This window comes from Bison bison, unplaced genomic scaffold, assembly GCF_000754665.1.
Source record: "Bison bison bison isolate TAMUID 2011002044 unplaced genomic scaffold, Bison_UMD1.0 scf7180017864295, whole genome shotgun sequence".
NCBI classification, from domain to species: domain Eukaryota; kingdom Metazoa; phylum Chordata; class Mammalia; order Artiodactyla; family Bovidae; genus Bison; species Bison bison.
In genome coordinates, this window is record NW_011494867.1 from 7485033 (window position 1) to 7503873 (window position 18841).

At 53.2% G+C, this 18841-nt stretch overlaps 1 protein-coding gene across 3 annotated transcripts in view; it reads left to right on the top strand.

The window, feature by feature from the left end:
* The window catches only part of CMIP (c-Maf inducing protein), a 213864-nt gene that overhangs the window by 68636 nt on the left and 126387 nt on the right, over positions 1-18841 (top strand). The window contains exon 1 of one of the 3 annotated variants that reach the window (XM_010850798.1): positions 16466-18242. The exons of the other annotated variants lie outside the window; for them this stretch is intronic. Coding sequence (XP_010849100.1) covers positions 18198-18242 — 45 coding nt within the window. The 5' untranslated portion in view covers positions 16466-18197. Of the gene's footprint in view, positions 1-16465; positions 18243-18841 lie in introns of those variants that run through there. 3 annotated transcript variants of the gene reach the window in all.

Consider the following 18841-nt stretch of genomic DNA (forward strand, 5'->3'; position numbering starts at 1 on the left):
CCAGGCGTGTGTGGCAGCTGGCTCCCAGCCACGGGGAGGCGGTTCCTGTCCTCAGAAAGCCAGTGCCTTCTGTGTTCTGCAGGGAGTTTACTTACTTATTTATGAAAGTGAAAGTCGCTCAGTCGTGTCCAACTCTTTGCGACCCCATGGACTATACAGTCCATGGGATTCTCCAGGCCAGAATACTGGAGTGGGTAGCCGTTCCCTTCTCCAGGGGATCTTTCCAACCTGGGGATTGAACCCAGGTCTCCTGCATTGCAGGCGGATTCTTTACCAGCTGAGCCACAAATGATCGTGGTCAAATATACATGGCACAAAGTTTACCATTTTAGCCGTTTGTAAGCGTGCAGTTCAGTGGTGTTAAGTACCTTCCCCTTGTTGTGGAACCATTGCTACCATCCGTCTCCGGAGCCTGACTTGCATCTTCTGGTACAGAAGCTCTGTCTCCAGTATACCCTGACTTCGCATGCTCCCTGCCCCAGGTCCCTGTGACCGCGTTTTCCTCTCGGTCTCTATGAATCTGTGTAGCCTAGGCCCCTCCCATGAGTGGAATCAAACAGTATTTGTATTTTTGTGTCTGTCTTACGTCACTTAGCATAAAATTCTCAAGCTTCACCCATGTTGTAACACGTCAGAATTTCCTTTCTAAGGCTGAATAATATTTGTGTGTGTGCACACACCACAGTGTGTCCATCCATTCATCCATCGTGGACTTGTGGGTTGTTTGCACCTTTCTGCTGATGGAAGCAGCTCCGCTGTGCATGCTCGTGTGCAGGTATCTGAGACCCTCCCTTGTTCGTATATACACGTAGGTTCAGGGAGCATATTATCACCAGGAATAGAGTAAAGGGGACAGAAAGAAAACCCCCAGTTTCCAGTTCTTATCCTCAGGCCCATGGATAGAATTCAGGGTATCTGTGACCCTGGACGTGAAAAAACAACGGCAGCTTTGCCGTCACTGGCCTGTAACTGACACACAGCGTTTCCGTCCAGGATGCCCGCTGGCGGTACTGTGAGCCGTGACCCGGCCCCGGCCCCGGCCCCGGCCCCTAGTGGACGGCCCGGAAGCTTTCCAGGCCCGTTCCGGTGTTATAGACCATCTTGGAATATTGTTACCTTTGTCGCTACTCCAGAGTCACGGTAGTTATCAGACCCTTGGCTAGAGCTTGTTATGTGATGCGGTAAGACGTTTTCTTTTCCTGTTGCTCTACCACAGGTCGTAAGGAGTATCTTGACAACCATATTTCAGTGTGATCGGGTTCCCTTGTGAGATGTTCGTTTTTGTTGCCAGATTGTGTTTCAGCTTACGACTGTACCATTCTACTAGCGGTGGGCATCGGGTTGTGTCCATCCTCAGGAACGCTTGCACATGCCGCCTGGGGATTTGTGCGTGACGTTCTGTTGGCTTAGAGTTGGGAATGAGCATACAGGGTATGCATAGAGTCAGCCTTTGTAGGTGATGCCAAGCTGTTTTCCACAGTGGTTGTACCAGCTTATCCTCCTAGGAGCAGTGTATGAAGTTTCCAGTTGCTTCACCTCCATGCCCATGTTCATTACTGTGAGTCTTCAAAATTCTCGCCATTCTCGCGGGTGTAGAGCAGTATGCAGCTTTTCTTTATGTTTGAAATTTTTCATAGTAAAATCCCGGAAAAACACCATTCATACTCATGCGGCAACTTCATGGAAAAATGGTCTTTTTAAGGCAAGTGGTTGAAACTGGTGCATGCCTGGCCTTGAGGTGAAGATGCAGTTCTCCATTGGGAGTGGACAGGGCCCAGGCTGCCCTAGTCCTGTGATCCACCCCCCCCACCCCCACCCCCCACAAGACACCGGCAGGTCCTGGGTAGCATTTAATAAAGCTGGATGTAGACGGGTGGGGCCCGAGTGAGGCGAAGGCACCTTAGAACTGCGCCTGTGCATCGAGCTGCGGTGGCACCGGGCGGTGGGGGTGGACCCCGAGCTGGTTTCTGGCCCAGAGGAGGTCCGGACACCCACACTGGTTCCCAGAGAGGTGTGCTTAGGAGTCAGCACGAAGCTTAGACCAGTTGGTGGACCTTTGGCAGGTTCTAGCTGACCGTGTGTCCGCTCACCAGGGAGCTCTTGAACGCGGCACCGGAGATGCCCCTGTCTTGAGTTTCTTCCTCACGTTGGCTGCTGCGTAGCTGCATTCTCCCAACATGGATGGTGCCCCCACTTCACTTTCTTTCCCTCTCTTTCTCCCTGCCTCCTGGCTTTCTCTCGACAAGTGTTTATTGAGTGTGTACTTTTGTGCCAGGCGTGGCCACAGTCTCCCTCCCTCCATCCTTGCATCTGTCTGCCTGTCTATCCATCCCATCTGCCCATCCATGCCGCCACCCAGCACTGACTGGATATCCTTTGCAAGACAGGCCTCGGGCCCGACCCAGATGAATGGACCGTGGTCCCCCCGGTACCACGGGGGGTACACTCCTGTTGGAAGAGTGTGACGTGCATGGTGGGTCAGGAAGAGGGAAGAAACAGGGTGTGGCAGCCAGGTAAGCGGCCCCAGGAAGAGCTCCCTGGAGGTCACGGGGTTGAAGCTTCGTCTTCACAGTGTCTTGGGATGGGCCCAGGGAGGCAGGGCGATGGAGAGAGTGGGCATCTGGCTTCCCTGGTGGAGGGACAGAGCCTGGGGCCCGGAGTGGACCTCGGTCACCCCTTTTGAGGTCAGGTGGTAGACAGAGCTCTGACAGGGTCACAAGCAGGTTAGTCGGGACCTGATGGTCCCCAGGGTTGCTGGGGCAGCTTTCCCATGGGGTGGTAGGACAGACCAGTGCCCTCTCCCCCAAGGATGTCGCATCCTAACCCCCAGAACTGTGACTGTGTGACCTGCCATGGCACGAGGGCCGCTGAGATGTGATCGAGTCAAGGATCTTGCGATGGGAAATTGTCCTGGGTTACCCAGATGGGCTCCCTGCAGCCACAGGGGTCCCTTAGGAGAAGGGGAAGCAGGAGAGACAGGTCAGAGGAGGAGACTGTGGGGACAGAGCACAGGTGAGGGGGTGCTGCTGCCAGCTTTGACGATGGTTGGAGGGGCCCCAAGACTGGGGACTGGGCACCTCGAGAGGCCAGGAAGGCCAGGAAGCAGTCTCTCCGCTCGGGCCTCTGGAAGGACCGCAGCCCTGCCACACCGTGGTTTTTGGCCCCGTGAGACCTGTTTGGGACTTCTGACCTCCAGACCTGTCAGAGGACACGTTTGTGGTGTTTGAACGCACGGAGGTATACTCATGCATTGCAGCATCCTCAGGAACCTGACATGCTGGTAAAGTGTGGACTCACCCGAAAGCCCTTGTGCAAGGGCCTGGGTGAAGAGGGGCCGGGCAGGACTTTTTGGCCTAGCCTTAATGGATGGTGAGGTCATCACCATTACCTGGAAACATTCTTAGAGAGTCCCTCTTCCATCCTGTGTTCTTGGTAGGTCGATTGTGGTCCCACTCAAGTTCAGGGGGAAGTTCGCCTCCTTTAGGATCAAGGAGCCTCGCTGCTCCTGATACATTCTTGCCCAGGACCTGCGTGTTCTGCCTTTCGAGCCTCTTTCTAGGGGGATTCTGATAACACCTCGTCCCAGGCAAATACAAGGTGAGCAGGGCCCTGCTCTGGGGGGAACATCGCAGCGACAGGGCACCCCCCGGGGGCCTTGCCAGGTGTCCTGTTGCCCATCCTCCCGTCTGCTGAGCGGGCGGTGGGGAGTTCAGTGAGTATCACTGGGACCTGCACTTTTCTGAAGTCAAACAGATCTCTCTGGGTGGGAGCATTCCTCTCTCGTGGGACGGGTGCAGCCTGTCTGACTCAGCAACTCCCCCAGCCGCACCCTCTACCGCTGACACCCAGACAATCTGTCCTCGTGTGTCTCCCGCTCACAAAAGCCTCCCTCCCCGGGGAGCAGAGCCTCTCCCACCCCGCCCCCCTCCCACGGCTCGGGGAGAGCCGGGCCTGTGTGGCTGCTACCCCCTAGACACCTGTGTCCCTGGTGGGATGTCAGCGTCACCGGCGATGGAGCCGGGAGCCTCCTCCTGTCACCACCGAGGGCGGCAGTTCTAGGTGGGACTGTGTGCTGGCCCGCCTTTCCATCCGTCAGCTTGTTTAGCAGCACACCCCCTGCAGTAAATGTGTTATCCTGACATCTCAGGGTTAATAATGGGGAAAGCTGAACCTGACACCCAGCACCTTTACCCGCCGACAGCTCGCACCCCTTCCACTGCTGAACTTGGGATGTTCACCGCTGGCTGAGGTCAGCTTACTCCAATACCGTCGTCACTGCTGTGGGTTGAACTGTGTCCCCGAAGCAGGTCTGTTCAAGTCCTTGCCTCCGGTACCTGGGAGTGTGACCTTATTTGGAGGCAGGGCCTTTGCAGATCCAGTCAGGCTCGGGTTCGCTGTCCGACCTTTGCTTGGAGAACTGAGTTCACTGGGTTCAAGAATTGCTCCCTCTCCTTACAGGCTAGCTGATTTCAAAAGGTCAAACCACGCTGTGGCTTTTCCCAAACCAGCTGATTCAAACCTTGCCATAGCCAGGAAAGAAAAAAAAAGCCAACAGATTATTGACGAAGAAACATTCATTTCTGTAGAAAATTACTGGTTGGGGCTAGTTGTTGATTATCTCACCTCTGTTGCCATTTGTATTTAGAAATGGCTCATAAATTTGCTTACGTGGGTCTGGTTTGTCCTCTACAAGGAAACAGTTGCACTGCAAAGTAGTTCCAGAACCATACTGTGATTTGATAGCTTCCATTTCCTGGCTGTCTGACGCTGTCAGGCACAGCAGTGGGTGCTTTCCTTACCATGTCCGTGGTTTTCAGAGTAACCTGGTGAGGTCCACTTTCACAGATGAGGAGACTGAAGCCAGGACAGCTAAGGAAGTTAGGATCCGAGGTCATGCACCTCACACATGTGCGAGCTGGCTGCTAAACTGCCGTCTCCAGACTCGAGTCTGCCCTGCCCCACCTGTCTTCCTGTTAACTGCGGACAACTTCATAATTAGATGGCAGAGAAGACAAACACAGGGTGTTCACGCTGAGATGTGCGCTTAGGAGAAGAGTGTTGTGATCGCATGCATGCGAGCGGGAGGCAATGCTCTGGGACCCCGTGCCACGAGGTGGGTGAGGGGGACATCGACAGGGCCCTGGGCTTCTGGCCACCAGCCCCTGAAGGAGGGTGGAGGCAGGGTGACCCACACGGGGCTCCAAGCCCCCTTCTCAGAGTACCATCAGCATCTGTTTGGTCTCTCAATGATTAGCCGTGCAACCTTGGGCACGCCACACGACCTCCCGGACAGCCAGCAGAGGCAGCGTGGCCTGTGAGCTCACCTCGTCGCTCACCCTGGGACCGACCTGGGCTGCCTCCTGGGACATGCCCGCAATGCCCCTGGAGGCCTCTGCCCCGGCTAGGCCTTCAGTCTGCATCTTTGCCTAAGTAGCCACACCGCCCACGGCCTCACTTCCTTTTGCTCTTTCCTCGGAAGTCGCCTAGTCAAGTTTCCTTGGCTACCCATCTGAAATGTTGACACCCCACCCCACCACCGCAATGTTTTGTTTTATTTTTCGTTCTCCACCTTATTCTTTCTCCTTAGCACCTACCATAATCTAACAGACTATGTGTTTGTTATTTTGTTTATTTTCTCCTCCTGCTAGAAAGGCAAGAATTTTATCTCCTCTCCTTTCCCTCCCTCCCAACTGCTGTATTCCCAGCATTTAGAACAGGGCTCTGCGCCTGTCGGTGCTGGATAAATACCTTTTAAGTGAATGAATGAATCAATCAATTTGACTTCGCAGAGCCTCACTTTACTCACTGGAGTGAAGTCAGCCTACTAAGTACGTGGTTGGCGTTCTGAAACTATAGACACTCGCTGAGTGACAGTATTTATGTTATCTTTCCGTGCTTTACCTTTAAAATCGAGGGGCTGCCGCTGAAGTCTCCGCAGAGGCTGAGCAGGGGCTGCGTGTGTGCAGGACAGCAGAGGAGCACTAGTCTGACGGCAAGGAGACCCCCTTCGTTCTGCCCCTGCCCATCGACCGTGAGCATCTCGGGCGTCCTCTGGCAGCCAGAGGGAGGGGAACATCCTGGAGACTAGCATTTTCCTCTCCCCCTGTCCCCCTGTCTGATTCCAGGCAGAGCAGAAGAGGGGCCCCGTGGAAGCTCTTTTCACAACTCCAAAGCCCCCGTTTCGTGGGCCTGCATGTCCGCACCAGGCTGGGGCTGGGGCTCCTGTCTCTGTCAGGGTTCCTGCACCTGGGCACGTCCCGGGCAGCCTGCGGTCAGCTGTGTCTCGTGGCCAGGACTTTCAGGAATGCACCCTTTTGACCACACAGGCCAGGCCACACATGCCTGATTATAGTGAACTCTGAACTCTTTGAAGGAGCGTGAACCTCACACGGCGCCTTCCGTGAAGACTGGCCACCTTGAACCTCATTCTCTCCCCTCACTCCGTGAGTTCATCAGTTATCTGCATTTCTTTTGTGCAGTTTAGATTCTTATATATTTTATTTGTAATTGGAGAATATGCCTTTTTTAAAATAAGAAAAGCTGTTTATAAGGGTTTTCATTTTTAATATAGAAGAATCACTAATTTTTTTCAAATCGAATAGGTAACAGTTGTTAGCTTTTTCTACGTTTCCTCTGGCTTCTTAATTTCATATGAGGTATTTATTGATGTATAGACGCTTCACATTTTTTGGTGGTTGGATCTCAGAGCCTGTATTCATGGCTTGTTAATGACTTGTCTTAGTGGTTTATCAAAGTTCTTCCGGATTTCAAGATTGAGCAGACATTCCCCATTTTTTTCCCTAACATATAACTGTAAAATTGACCTAGAATTAACTTTTGGTGTGAGGCATGGCATAGTGCTGTTTCAGATAGATCACTGAGTGTCTAGTATTATTCGCTGAAAAATGTTCCCTTATCCGCTACTGTAAAACATCACTATACCATATACTGACCATTTCACGTATGTGCTCGAGTCTCTTTTCAGCCTTCTGTTAGTTCCTGCTGACTTACTGTCCTCGCTCCAGCGCTGTGCTGTTTTGTTAATTGTAGGTTCATAGTATTGTGAAATTAAACACCTTCGTTTTTTAAAGATGAAGGAACTAAGGCGTGGAGAGGTCAAGTAACTTCCCCAGAATGTCCCAGCTGATCGGAAGCTCCGAATCTCATGTGTGTATTATTTCCAGGGTATTTAACCTCCTCGTCGGCCTTGTCTCATGATGCCTTCCTGTGCTTCTTAAATTATCGTCACTGTTACTCACAGTATATCACTGAGGTGTTGTTTTTTTCTCCTGCAGCCTTAGTAAGTTCTGTCTCCCCTAAGTGGAACTAGCCATAAGTATCTGCTATGTAAAGTTACTAACAAGAATGAAAGCAGATGTGAATTTCATAGCACCATGCCTGGCACACAAAAGCCCTTAATCTATTAATAATAATACAGTTATTTTTATTCCCATTGGTGTAATTGACTTTCTGTAACGTACATTCTTACTTTTTTAAGAAGTAAGGTAGTTCTCAGACCTTCCACCTCTGGGCAGATTTCGTGATAAATGCGTGTCCTTGATGCTAAAGGATACTCCCAGTGGCCAGTTTGACCCTGACGTCCACCTCCCCCTCCTCAAGCCAGTACGTTATTGAGGCGGCCCCACATTCTAAAGGGGCTGATGGGCTCTTACAGTGATAAGAAGTCACGCTCTCGAACATTCCTGTGAGCTGTGGGCACTCCAGGTCCATCCGGCTCTTCCCCCAGAGTCGTGCCATCCGAGGGCGCAGAGAGCCTCAGTGACGAGGGGCCGCGTGTCTGCAGCGTCCCGGGCCCTTTTGGGCCCACAGGGTCCCTGTGCAGGACAAACTTGTGGGCCGGGATTCAGAGCACCCCCACCCAACCCCAGGGTCTGCAGAGCAGTGTCGAATGTTTGCACTCAGGTAAATTGTTAGTTCCTTTCACACTGCACCCAGGAGAGGCCCCGTCCTGTGAAATGGCTGGTTCCTGGAGCCCCTTTGCAAGGTGACAACCAAAGGCACTTGGAAGCGCCCCCCATCCTTATTGCCGAAGTCGCCGTCTTGCACGTGGGCAGAGGTGCATCCCCTCGGAGTGCCTGGACTCTGGAATGGGGGCTGATGTCAGTATTAACCATCGGCGGAAGCCCCTTGTGTCAGGCTCTAGAGGAACCTGTGCTGGGCAGTTCCTTGGCTTGAAAAGAGGTACCTGGTCTGGATTTGGAACAGAGTTGAGAGTGAGAGCGGTGGTATCACTGGAGAGGTGGTCCACACAGGTGTGGCTGTGGAGTCTCCCGCCACCTCTGCTGAGAAGCGAGACGTGGGAACGTGGGTACGCGTCAGCGCCCCGTCCTGCACTCACGCCAGGGGGCGAGGGCAGCCTCAGGGAGGGCGAGTGTAACCAGCGGTGTCGGTGTGTGTGCTTGGGTGGCCCTGCCCTGGACACTGTGTTGGGAAGGATCCCGGGCCTGGCGTTCAGCTCAGCAGGAAAAGGGCAGAAGCTGCTTCCACGTGGAGGAGAGCGGCAGTGGTGCCTCTTAGAGACGCAGGAGCCCACAGAGTGAAAACAAAAGCAAAACTGGGCCAAAAAGGGGAGGAGCTAGACCCTGAAGCACAGAGGGCTAGTTACTTACATGTAGTTTTATAATCAAGAAATATGAGCGTAAAATATTCGAAGTGTTGAAAAATAGAAAATCATCAGGATTTCTGCTCCCCAGAACAGTAAATGCTGTTTGTCTGTGACTCTGTTTCCTGCTCTCTGTCTAAATCCCCGCCTATTTCAACGTACTTTTCCAAAGACATAAAAATGTATACCCTGTTTTTTCTTTGAACAGCTATGGCTGTTAATTCGTTTTCCCATGCCTTAAGGCAAGAGTTTTGAAACATAGAAGCCCTGGGGTACAGCCTGGTACCTTCCCCTCCAGTCTTTACCTCTGGGGCATTAAGAATGGATCTTCAGAATTAGAGTATTTCCTTATAGTTCATCCTAGCCCCTCCCTGATTGTGGCAAAATGCAGTGTGAAATTTGTCTTACGAATCTTAACTGTCCTAAAGTGTGTAGTTTCATGGTGCTAAGTATGTTTACATTGCTCTGCAGCCAGTCTCCAAAACTTAATCCTTCATCTTAAATAAAGCCCTAGAGCTGACCTCAGGATGGGCAGCTAGTTCACGACCTCCAGGTGAGGCAGGGAGAATTTAAGACAGGAAGGCGAAGGAGGAGCTGCACTGGCAGAGGCCTCTCCAGTAGGTCTGGGTACCTCCCTAGTATCGCCCATTTTACAGATAGTGAAACTGAGGCACAGATTGTCATTCATTGCTTTTCTTTTTGGGGGGCAAACATTATTGAAATATACATCTAGAAATGTGCACACATATTGTACAGTTCAGTGAATTTTTGCCAACCAAATGGCTCTGTAACCACCACTCAAATCAAGAAACGGGATAGCCATCGCCGTGGCCTCAACCCCAAGGTAACCGCTCTCCTGACCTTCATTAGCATTCACTAGTCTTGCCTGTCCCGGAGCTTCACCCCGGCGCATCCAGCACGTACCCTCTCTTCTGGCGACTTTCGCATACTTGATGTTTGTGTGATTTATGCAAGCAGCTTACTGGAGCCCTCAGGGACAGAGCTGGGCTGCAGACTCAGGCTGCTCCACTGGCCTGCCTTTCAGGGGGCACGCGGGAATGCCAGTTGGCCTAGGGTGTGGGGGGACCCCGAGAAATAAAGTTGGCTAGATACAGCCAGATCAGGAGTTCCATGAATGTTCGGTGGCTTCGGACACAGGTGTTCCAGAAACAGCTCCTGTTGATTAGGAAGCGACCTGTGTTCTCGGTGACAGTGAGACCCCGGGGTGGTGAGAGCTATCCGGAGGGAGCACTGGGCAACGGTCCACGAGAAGAGGGAGCAAGGATTCCCAGAGGAGCGTGGGATGGGTGTGGGAGTTGTGTGCGTCACGGGCAAGAGCCCAGGTGTTCTGGATCGAACAGTAATAACTTTTTAAAGATGGTTAATTTATTCAGAGTGGTTGCTTTGCAACGATACTGTCTTAATTTCCTGTTGAACTTGCTTCATCTATAATCATGCAACATTAGTATTTATCTTATTCACTTAATTTGAAAGTATTCTTAAATTAAGTATTTCAGCATTCTTGCCTGAGAAATCCCATGGACAGAGGAGCCTGGTGGGCTGCTGTCCACGGTTTCACAAAGCGTCAGATGCAACTTAGCGACTGATCAACAAACAGCATTCTTAAAGCTGTTACTGCTATTTTACTGAAGTTACTTCAGCCTAGACACTACCATGAAAATATCACAGAAAACATGAGTGTTACAGCTGTGATCTGGTTTCATAAACAGAGTACTACAAACCGTTTTAGTCAGCTAGGAAATAAGCATTAGAACGTGAGGAATGGTAACACTTGGCCTTTGGCAGGGGCTGCCCTGTGCTGGACCCAGCACGGAATAAGCAGGTGACGCGCTTTCCTGCCTCCCTGTATCCTCCCGAGGAGGCGGGAACTGTCACCGTGCCCATTTTCAGACGAGGAAACTGAGGCTCGGTGGGTGAGGTGACTCCCTAGGTCAGGTGTCTGCAAGGAGCAGGCGTGGGATTGGGCAGTCTGGTTCTCAGAATGTCCTCCCTGACCCCACGCTCTGTGACCTGCCCACGGAACTCATGCAGTGAAGACACGCAGGGAGTCAGCGATGGGCTTTCCTGCTTCCAGGAGCCCGAGCGCCGTAAACACTGAGAGAATATTCTGTCTGCCTACGAGGGGTTGTCGGGACCAAGTGGAAACGGTCAAAACCAGTTTCATCATCATTAGCAATTGTGCAGTGGGTTGGCTGGAGTTTCTTTCAGAGGATTTGCTTGAGGCTGGCATGTGTCTCCATATTTTTACTTCATAAATGGAGTAAGTTGATAACTGCAATTTAAGTAGAGCCTGGTTTTGGAAGGAAGTTGATTTGATTACCGTTTTATAAGATTTTCTTGGTCTGGTCTTGATCCTGTGGATTTCTTTCGGTTTCGGTAATTTTGGGGTGGTGACCTATCCCCTGCCAATTTGAGCCAAGTCCCGCTGAAGCTCAGTGTACCCAGAAGAATGTGCTGGGCTAGCCTCGTTCCGAGAAAACAGAGAAAAGGCAAAATAGCATGCAACATTTCCAACTAAGACTGTCATGATCTCGGATGATGATACAAGTCGTCTGATTTTTTTTTTTTGCCCCCACGGCAAGTTGATTCCTTCTGAGGTCATTAGTTTTATCCATATCCACTGGAAATTGCGTCCATTTTCAATTAAAATAAAAGTAACGGCGTCCCTCTGTTTTTGGAAACCTTAATCTATCACAGTTGATATAATCAGTCTGTTTACCAGATCATCACGGGTCAGAACAACAGCATTTATAATCATGCACACAGGAAATCTGATTAGATAGAGCAGAGGAAGAGCACACACAGATGGGACGCGATCGCCCTGAATTCAGGCGGCCCAGATTTCTCCAGTTCACTCGAACATCCTATTAGCTGGGGAGATCCCCGTCGTGACGCAGAAGCCCTGCAGCAGAACAGTTGGGTGTAGCCGCCTGCGAGGAAGAAACCCTTGCTTTGCAGCAGGGACCTTCTGAGCAGGCGTCTCCGTTGCACAGAGAAAAACTGTGGGAATGTTTCCATCAGCCTGGCGGTCTGAGGGTTTCTGCAGCCCCTTGAGCGGGTTTTAACCAGGTGTCCTTGGCCATGACGGGCGAGGGCAGCTGCAAAGGGTCCCGCTGTCCTTGGGGGCCCGACGCGCACCATGGCAAGGCCCACGGTGATGGAAGAAAATGAGGGCGGTGCTGGCAGCATAGGCTGCAAAATTGGTGCTTGGCTGGGCATGGACGGCACGTGCGTGGCGAAATACCACCCTCCCACTCAGGAACCCTGCTCAGGGTTCCCCAGTGCGTTTCAGGAAAACCTGCATAGTTCCTGACCTGAGCCTCACAGCTCTGCATGCTGCCATCCCGACCCGTCTCTCCCCGCTGCTCACAGGCCCTGGAGTTCATTTCCCTGCCCCAGCTGAGGGGTCCTCTGCTCAGCCAGGCCAGCCTGCTGACCGCCCGGTGCACTCTGACCGCTCTGCAAAGACTGAGTCTCTCCCCCACCTTCAGTCCCCCACACCCCCCAGTTCTCACCGGGTCCCTGGCCCGGGAATGCCGCTCACCACGCCATTCACCTTCTCACCCCCGCTGAAAGGTGGACAGCTCCTCCTCTGAAACCAGTTGAATGTTCCCACCGCGATTCCCCCCAGTTCTCAGCTTCAGGGGCCCCTCCCCAACCCCCAGGATCGGCCAGGCCATTATCCTCATGGGCTCTATGCCGCGATCACCATTCTGGTGGAATAGTTTGTCTGTCGGTGGTTTTGGGTCCCTGTGTGCCGAGACACAAGCTCCAGGTTCATGGCCGGCCCACAGCTCCGAACACGGTGCCTCACGTGAACGAGGGGCCCACACAGATCACTGGGGGTGAAGGATGGAAACACGTTTGCAGTGATGGAGGCTGAAAGTGGTTGTCCAACTCACAGAATAACCTCTGCCACCTTGAAAGCTCCCTTTGAGCGTTGCTTCTCGGTGGACTTGTCAGACGTACAGCATATCCAGCTAAACAAGAACAAATCAAGGGTCATGCTGGTTGCTGCGGCAGCTGAACGCCACCAGTGACCTTGTGTCTGCTCCGAACCCTTTGGTTTGATGAATTCGCCGACTGTTACTAGCCCTGCCCATTGAGGAGCCGCTGGCCACACCATTCACTTTCTCATCCTGACTGAGAGGCAGACAGCTGTTTCTTTGAAGCCAGTTGAATGTTTCTTATTTTGGCATTATTTTAATTCTTTTTCTAACCTGCATTCATATGAGGCTCTGGGCTTATTTGTCTAATGCGCTGTAGGCTTCTGTTAAATCTTGTTGATTAAAAAAAATCCAATCATGTCTTTTAGACATAAATCCTTTTGAGAAACAGCACCTTACAGAAAAGAGTAATGTTCCTCTTCCTCTGCCAGCAGCCCCATTCCCACACCCCATCCTTCCAGTGTTTTTTCTGTGGGTTTACACCTAAACAGGCAGTTCCGTGGGAAGTGTATAAACCTCAGGTGTCCGATCGGATGCGTACCTCTTCAGTTCGCCTCCCCACTCCTGAGACTGTGGGCACGTGTCCGTGTTCGTTCGGTAGAGCTGTGTGAACTGTGCTAACTGGACTCCTGAGTGTAAATGTCAGAAGCCTTGCTTGACAGGTTGGCAGAGGTGACGACCCCTCCTCTGCGGCCCGCGCACCGGGAAGCCCCTGAGCTTTTCTCCTGGCGAATCACGTTGTGTGTTTCCAGGAGCCGGTGTGTTTGTTCCCAGGCCTGATTATGCTGGCTGTAGGTGTTCCCATAATTACACAATTCACTCCATACGAGTGTGAAAAGAGAGTGGTTGTTTTTATGAAAGCCAAACGGGAATGCTTAAGAAAGTCTTGGTGAAACAATAGCTATTGTGATGGCCATCAAAGAGTAAGAAAAAGCCATAATAACCAGATGGCCTTGTGGAGGTCTTTAAAGAAACAGGAACTGCAAACTGCCAATTGTTTGGGGTTTATCTAAAAAAACAAAACAAAACTGGGGGCGCTTTAGGACTGGGGGCCATCTTCAGGGGCACGACCCTGCTGTGGCTGCAAAAGATGGAGAACAAATACCTGTTTCATATATTTTCAGTAGAAATAAAATGTCTGTTTCATTTTATCGTGTTGGCAAAAAGTTTGTTCAGATTTTCCCCCAAAGACGTTCTGGGAAGACTCCCAAACAAGCTTTTTAGCCAACCCAAAGGGATTCTCTCCTTCAGTTGTTTTGGGTCCGTCACCGACTGCTGGCTCTGCGGGCTGCAGCCCTGCCTCATGCTGCTCCTTTGCGCTGTCCCGTTCCTTAAGCGACCTTTCCGCCCGCCCCACGCCCTTCTGCCCAGTCCTCACACGGCTGAGCGAGGGCGCTCTGGTCTCTTTCTCGTCGTGTGAGGACGCTAATCCCATCGTGTGGGGCCACCCTCTGACTCGTCTACACCTGATGGCCTACTGAAGGTCCTCCTCCTCAACACCAGCACACTGGGGGTTAGGGCTTCAGTGTAGGGGTTTTGGGGACAAACACATTAAGTCCATAACACCATCCCCGGCATGGAAGAACAGAGGAGGAACGTTGTACTACAAAGAGCAGAAAATGTATAAGTTCACTTGTGTCTTGCCTCTTTGCAGGGGCTGTGGATATTCAGTCCAAGGCCTAGTGAAAGGTGCATTTAAAGTGCCTTCCAGGGAGCATCCATCTGACCGCCTCCCCGTGCCACGACTGGGAAACTGTGAGGTGGGGTGGGGAGAAGGGTCACGGGACCTCTGGGTGTATCCTGATCCTGCCTTGCGCTTGCTGTGTGGCTTTGGAGAAGTCGCTTTTCCTCTCTAGGCCTCAGTATACCCATCCGACAGGTGGGCTGGGCTGGGTTTGGGGAGTCTCTAAGCCGTCCAGTTCTGAGAAGATGCAGAGTGGCACCTGGCGCCAGGCTTGGTGACCGTTGTTGCCCTGAGTGTGATGACCCCCCGCCACCCCCAGTCACAGCCAAGGCCACACGATAGCCAGAGAGTCCTCTCCACTGGCCCCAGGAGAACATTTGGAAACAATCACGTCCGCCCCCATAGATCACTGCCTGTTGCTAAGCCTGCGTTGGCTGGCCAGCCCCACGTCACAGCTCAGGGTCGCTCGGGACGCTGCTGCGTCTTCGTAGGCCCCGCGAAGTGTGTGTGCGGCCCAGCCTCGTCCCAGTGGAGCGAGGGGGCCCGGGGTGCCGGGACAGGAGGGCTGGGCTGTGGGGTGAGAGCCTGACCCCAGAGCCTGGTGGCCAGGGTGCATGCGCTGGCTTCAGCTCAGTGGCCTGGGCACGTCACTTCCCTGCTCAGCTTCCTCGCTGAGGGCCATGGCGAGGATGCAATCAGCTGCCATCTCAGAACGTGGGCTTCCCAGGTGGCACAGAGATGAAGAACCCCCCTGCCAGGGCAGGAGACTCAGGAGACTCCGGTTCCATCCCTGCATCACGAAGATCCCCTGGAGGAGGAAGTGACAACCCACTCCAGTACCCTTGCCTGGGAATCCCTTGGGAAGAGGAGCCTGGTGGGCTAGAGTCCATGGGGTTGCACAGAGCTGGACACAACTGAGGGAGGGAGCACACACTCACACACACACACATATCTTAGAACAGCACCTGGCTCCTGTGTCAAGCCTAGCGGAGATGGTTTAATTCTCTGAGGTAAATGTAAATCTTTATTTGGCACAGGCAGTCTCTCCTTCCGAAGAAATAATTGAGTTTGAATTCATTTTTTTAAAAATTGACTCCCTCCAGTCTACCCTGTGAGGTCCCTTCCATTTCAACTGCTACTTTCTCTCTGAAGAAGAGGGTTTACTGAGCTCCTTGCTGATCGGTACTGTCTTGCAGGGGCAAAGGTCTGTCCTCCGAGGACAGTGCTGCTGTTTTAAGCAGCATGAGCATGTCTTCATTGCACCAGCCTGCCACAAGGAATCTTCCTTGTGATTGAGCCTCCTCGGGGTAGCCGTTCTCCGCGGAAAGCGTTCCATCAGCTCAGGAGTGGGAGGAAAGGAGAGACCAAGTGTGGGGTCCATGTGGTAAAGCCCCCCCTGCCACATCATTCCATCCGTCCTGGGCCCCCCGCCACTCCAGTCCTGTACCCCAGCTCTGAGTTCCTGCAGACACACTCACACTCTCCTTTTAAATGTGGGTGATGGAGAAGGGAGGAAGCTTTGGTTTTTGTTTTTTAATGAGGATGAGGCTGGAAAGCTGTGCAAGGGAAAACCTTTTTATTGTAAAGTCTCTGGTGCTGCATCTGGTCGCCCTGGCAAAGGCATCGCGCTGGAGTTACCTGCGTCTTCAGAAGGTGCACGTGCGCGTGTGTGCACGCGCATGCAGGAAACGCTTGCTTACGGATGTTTCCTCCTCCGAACAGCTTGAAGCTGGCCTCCCGGTTCTCTCCGTGGTTCTCACAGTGCGTCCTCTTGGCTGTATCTTGGTCCCTGAAGTGAAAGTGAAAGTTTTAGTCGCTCAGTCACGTCGGGCTCTCTGCAACCCTGTGGACTGTAGCCCACCAGGCTCCTCTATCCATGGGGTCCTCTAGGCAAGAGTCCTGGAGTGGGTTGCCATTTCCTTCTCCAGGGGCTCTTCCTGACCCAGGGATCGAACGCTAGTCTCCCACATTGCAGGCGGTTTCTTTACCATCTGAGCCATCAGGAAAGCTCTTGGTGCTTGGGAGCTCCTGTTTCTGCTCTGGGTCCAGTGCACGGGGCCAGGAGTGTGTGTGTGTGTGTGTGCACGGGGCCAGGAGTGTGTGCATGTGTGTGGAGTGTGTGTAGGGGGTGTGTGTGTGCACGGGGCCAGGAGAGATTGTGTGTGTGTAGGGTGTGTGTGTGTGTGCGCGCACGGGGCCAGGTGTGTGTGTGTGTGCACGGGGCCAGGACTGTGTGTGTGTGTGTGTGTGTGCGCGCGCTCCCAGTCTCCAGGGTTGAGTAACTTTATGAGTGGTGCTTAAAACCCTTCTATCATTCACAGGACAAAGTTCAGCTCGTTTTTTTCCTGGCAGAGGAGACCAAATTTGGCCCAAACTCAATCTTTTCATTTTCATCCCCTGCCAGTTCCTTACCAGGCACCCTCTGCTCTAGTCACAAGCAACCTTTTGCTGTTGTCCAAAGAGCCCATGATCTTGTGCACTCCGAGACCTTTGAGGATGGCAGGCCCACGGCCAAAGATCCCATTTCTTTCCTCTTTCCGGGGCCAGCTCACATGGGTGTGAAACCTCCCAGGCCTGCCCAGATTGAGTCCTTCCTCCGTGGGACTCCTCAGCTTCTCTTATCCTCACAAGACCCGCTCGTCACATGCACCGCTCTGTTTGATTCGTTGCATCTGTCACCCCAGCAAGCGTCCGGCTGCCTGAGAACTGGCAGACCGGAGTCTGATCCATCTCTGTGTCCCCAGCACCTAGTGGGGTGCCCAGCAGCGGTTCATGTTCCGTGCTGGTTGGAACTGGGGAACGGCAGCCCAGGATCTGTCATGAGACACTCGTGTCCTGTGGCTGAAAGAGGCTGGGCGGACTCATCAGTGTCACTGGTAATGTAGTGTATTGAGGGCTGCTTCTGTTCTGGGCCGCCCTCTAAACCCTGGACCTCTGTGATCTATTTAGCCCATACCACTCTGAGGGTGGGTTCTGCCATGACCGCCCCTATTTACAGATGGGAACATACAGCCTAGCGGAGAGAGGTGACTTGCTCCAGGTCACAATGAAGTGGGGCCAGTCCCCATTCAGCCAATCTGCTTTTATTCGGGACATGAAACCTTCCTTGGGATCAGTTTTCTTGTGACAATGGTTCTTGAGGTCCACCCATCCAACTTCCTTGGCTACGGGCACCACCTTCCCATGTGCCCCAGGACCCTTGCACAGGATTTCCCCCTGCGGTTGAAGTCTGGGTGTCAGCGGAACGAGGAAGCCCACGTTCCTACGTGCCCTTAAGAGAATTCGTGAACTTGCTTCAAGCACCTCTCCCCACCCCTACCCCCAGCACACCTAGTGAAGGCAGGGAGCGTCCTCTGACCTACGCTGGAGGGAAGTGGGTCAGCGGAGCAGGGGGAGCGCAGCAGTGTCGGAGTGCTCACGGCCAACATTCAGAGATAAAGCATCTGTTGTCGCACAGACGCAAATGAGTGAGTGTCACCCTCACTCTCCAGAGTTGGGCTTTTTTCCTGAACGTTCCTGCGGGGCCTGTGCCGGCTGAGCGGGGACCCACAGCCCCAGGGAGGGGAGGGGTCCCAGGTCCTTTCCTCTGAGTCTGGGGCACCAGGCCTACCCTCCTCCTCCCTTGGAGTTGGTGGGGAGGGCGGGGCACACAGGAAGGAGGCTGCCACCGGCAGCCAAGGCTCGCAGGTGCCACCAGGGTGAGGTAGAGATGGGCACAGCAGCGGGCAGGAGGAACCGGGCCGGAGACACATTCAGAAACCAGCCCAGCGGGACGATTTTCCCTCAGTGTCACGGGGAAGGGGGAGAGGGACTGAGCTACGGTCCATTCCTCCCGTGGATACTTACTGAGGTCACAGGAAGCACGTGTTTATAAAGACACTGGGGATGCAGTGCTGAGCAAGAAGTTTGTCCTGCACTCAGGATGCCCTCGGCAGGAGAAGACAGCCGTGGGACCATTACCATGCAGGTTGGTGAAGTAGGATAGTAAATGCCATTCATCCATTCATTGAACGAGCGGGTACCGAGCACTCACCATGGCCCAGGCATTGTTCTGGGCCCGCACCTCCTCTGTGGTAGCCAGCGAGCCACGTGTGGCTGTTCACATTTAATTAAAATTAAAACTGAAAATGCAGTCCTTAGGTGGCCAGGCCACGTTTCTCATGCTCCTTAGCCATGTGTGGGCGCCGTCTCCTGTATTGGTTGGGGCACGTGCGGATGGTCTCCATCACTGTGGGACGTTCTGTCGGGAATGCAGACGCCGGGCTGTGAAAGTGGGGCGCTCGGGAAGGCTCTGCCCTTGGAGTTGGTGGGCCGGTCGTGTGGTGTTGGATGGAGACGAGCAGGCATTCTGTTACAATGCAGGGAAGTGGGCGGTGAGAGGTGGGTGCACCGGAGCGGGGCAGCCCAGCCCAGCCCGGTCCCTGGAGGCCGGGGCTGTTGCAGGGAACCCTCTACCGTGGAGAGGGTGTGAGGAACCTTGTGCCAGGACGAGGGAGGGACAGGCGTCACGGCCTGGGCTTGTTCCGTGCAGCTGGTCATGGCCCCGTGTGTTCTTGTGGCTGTCAG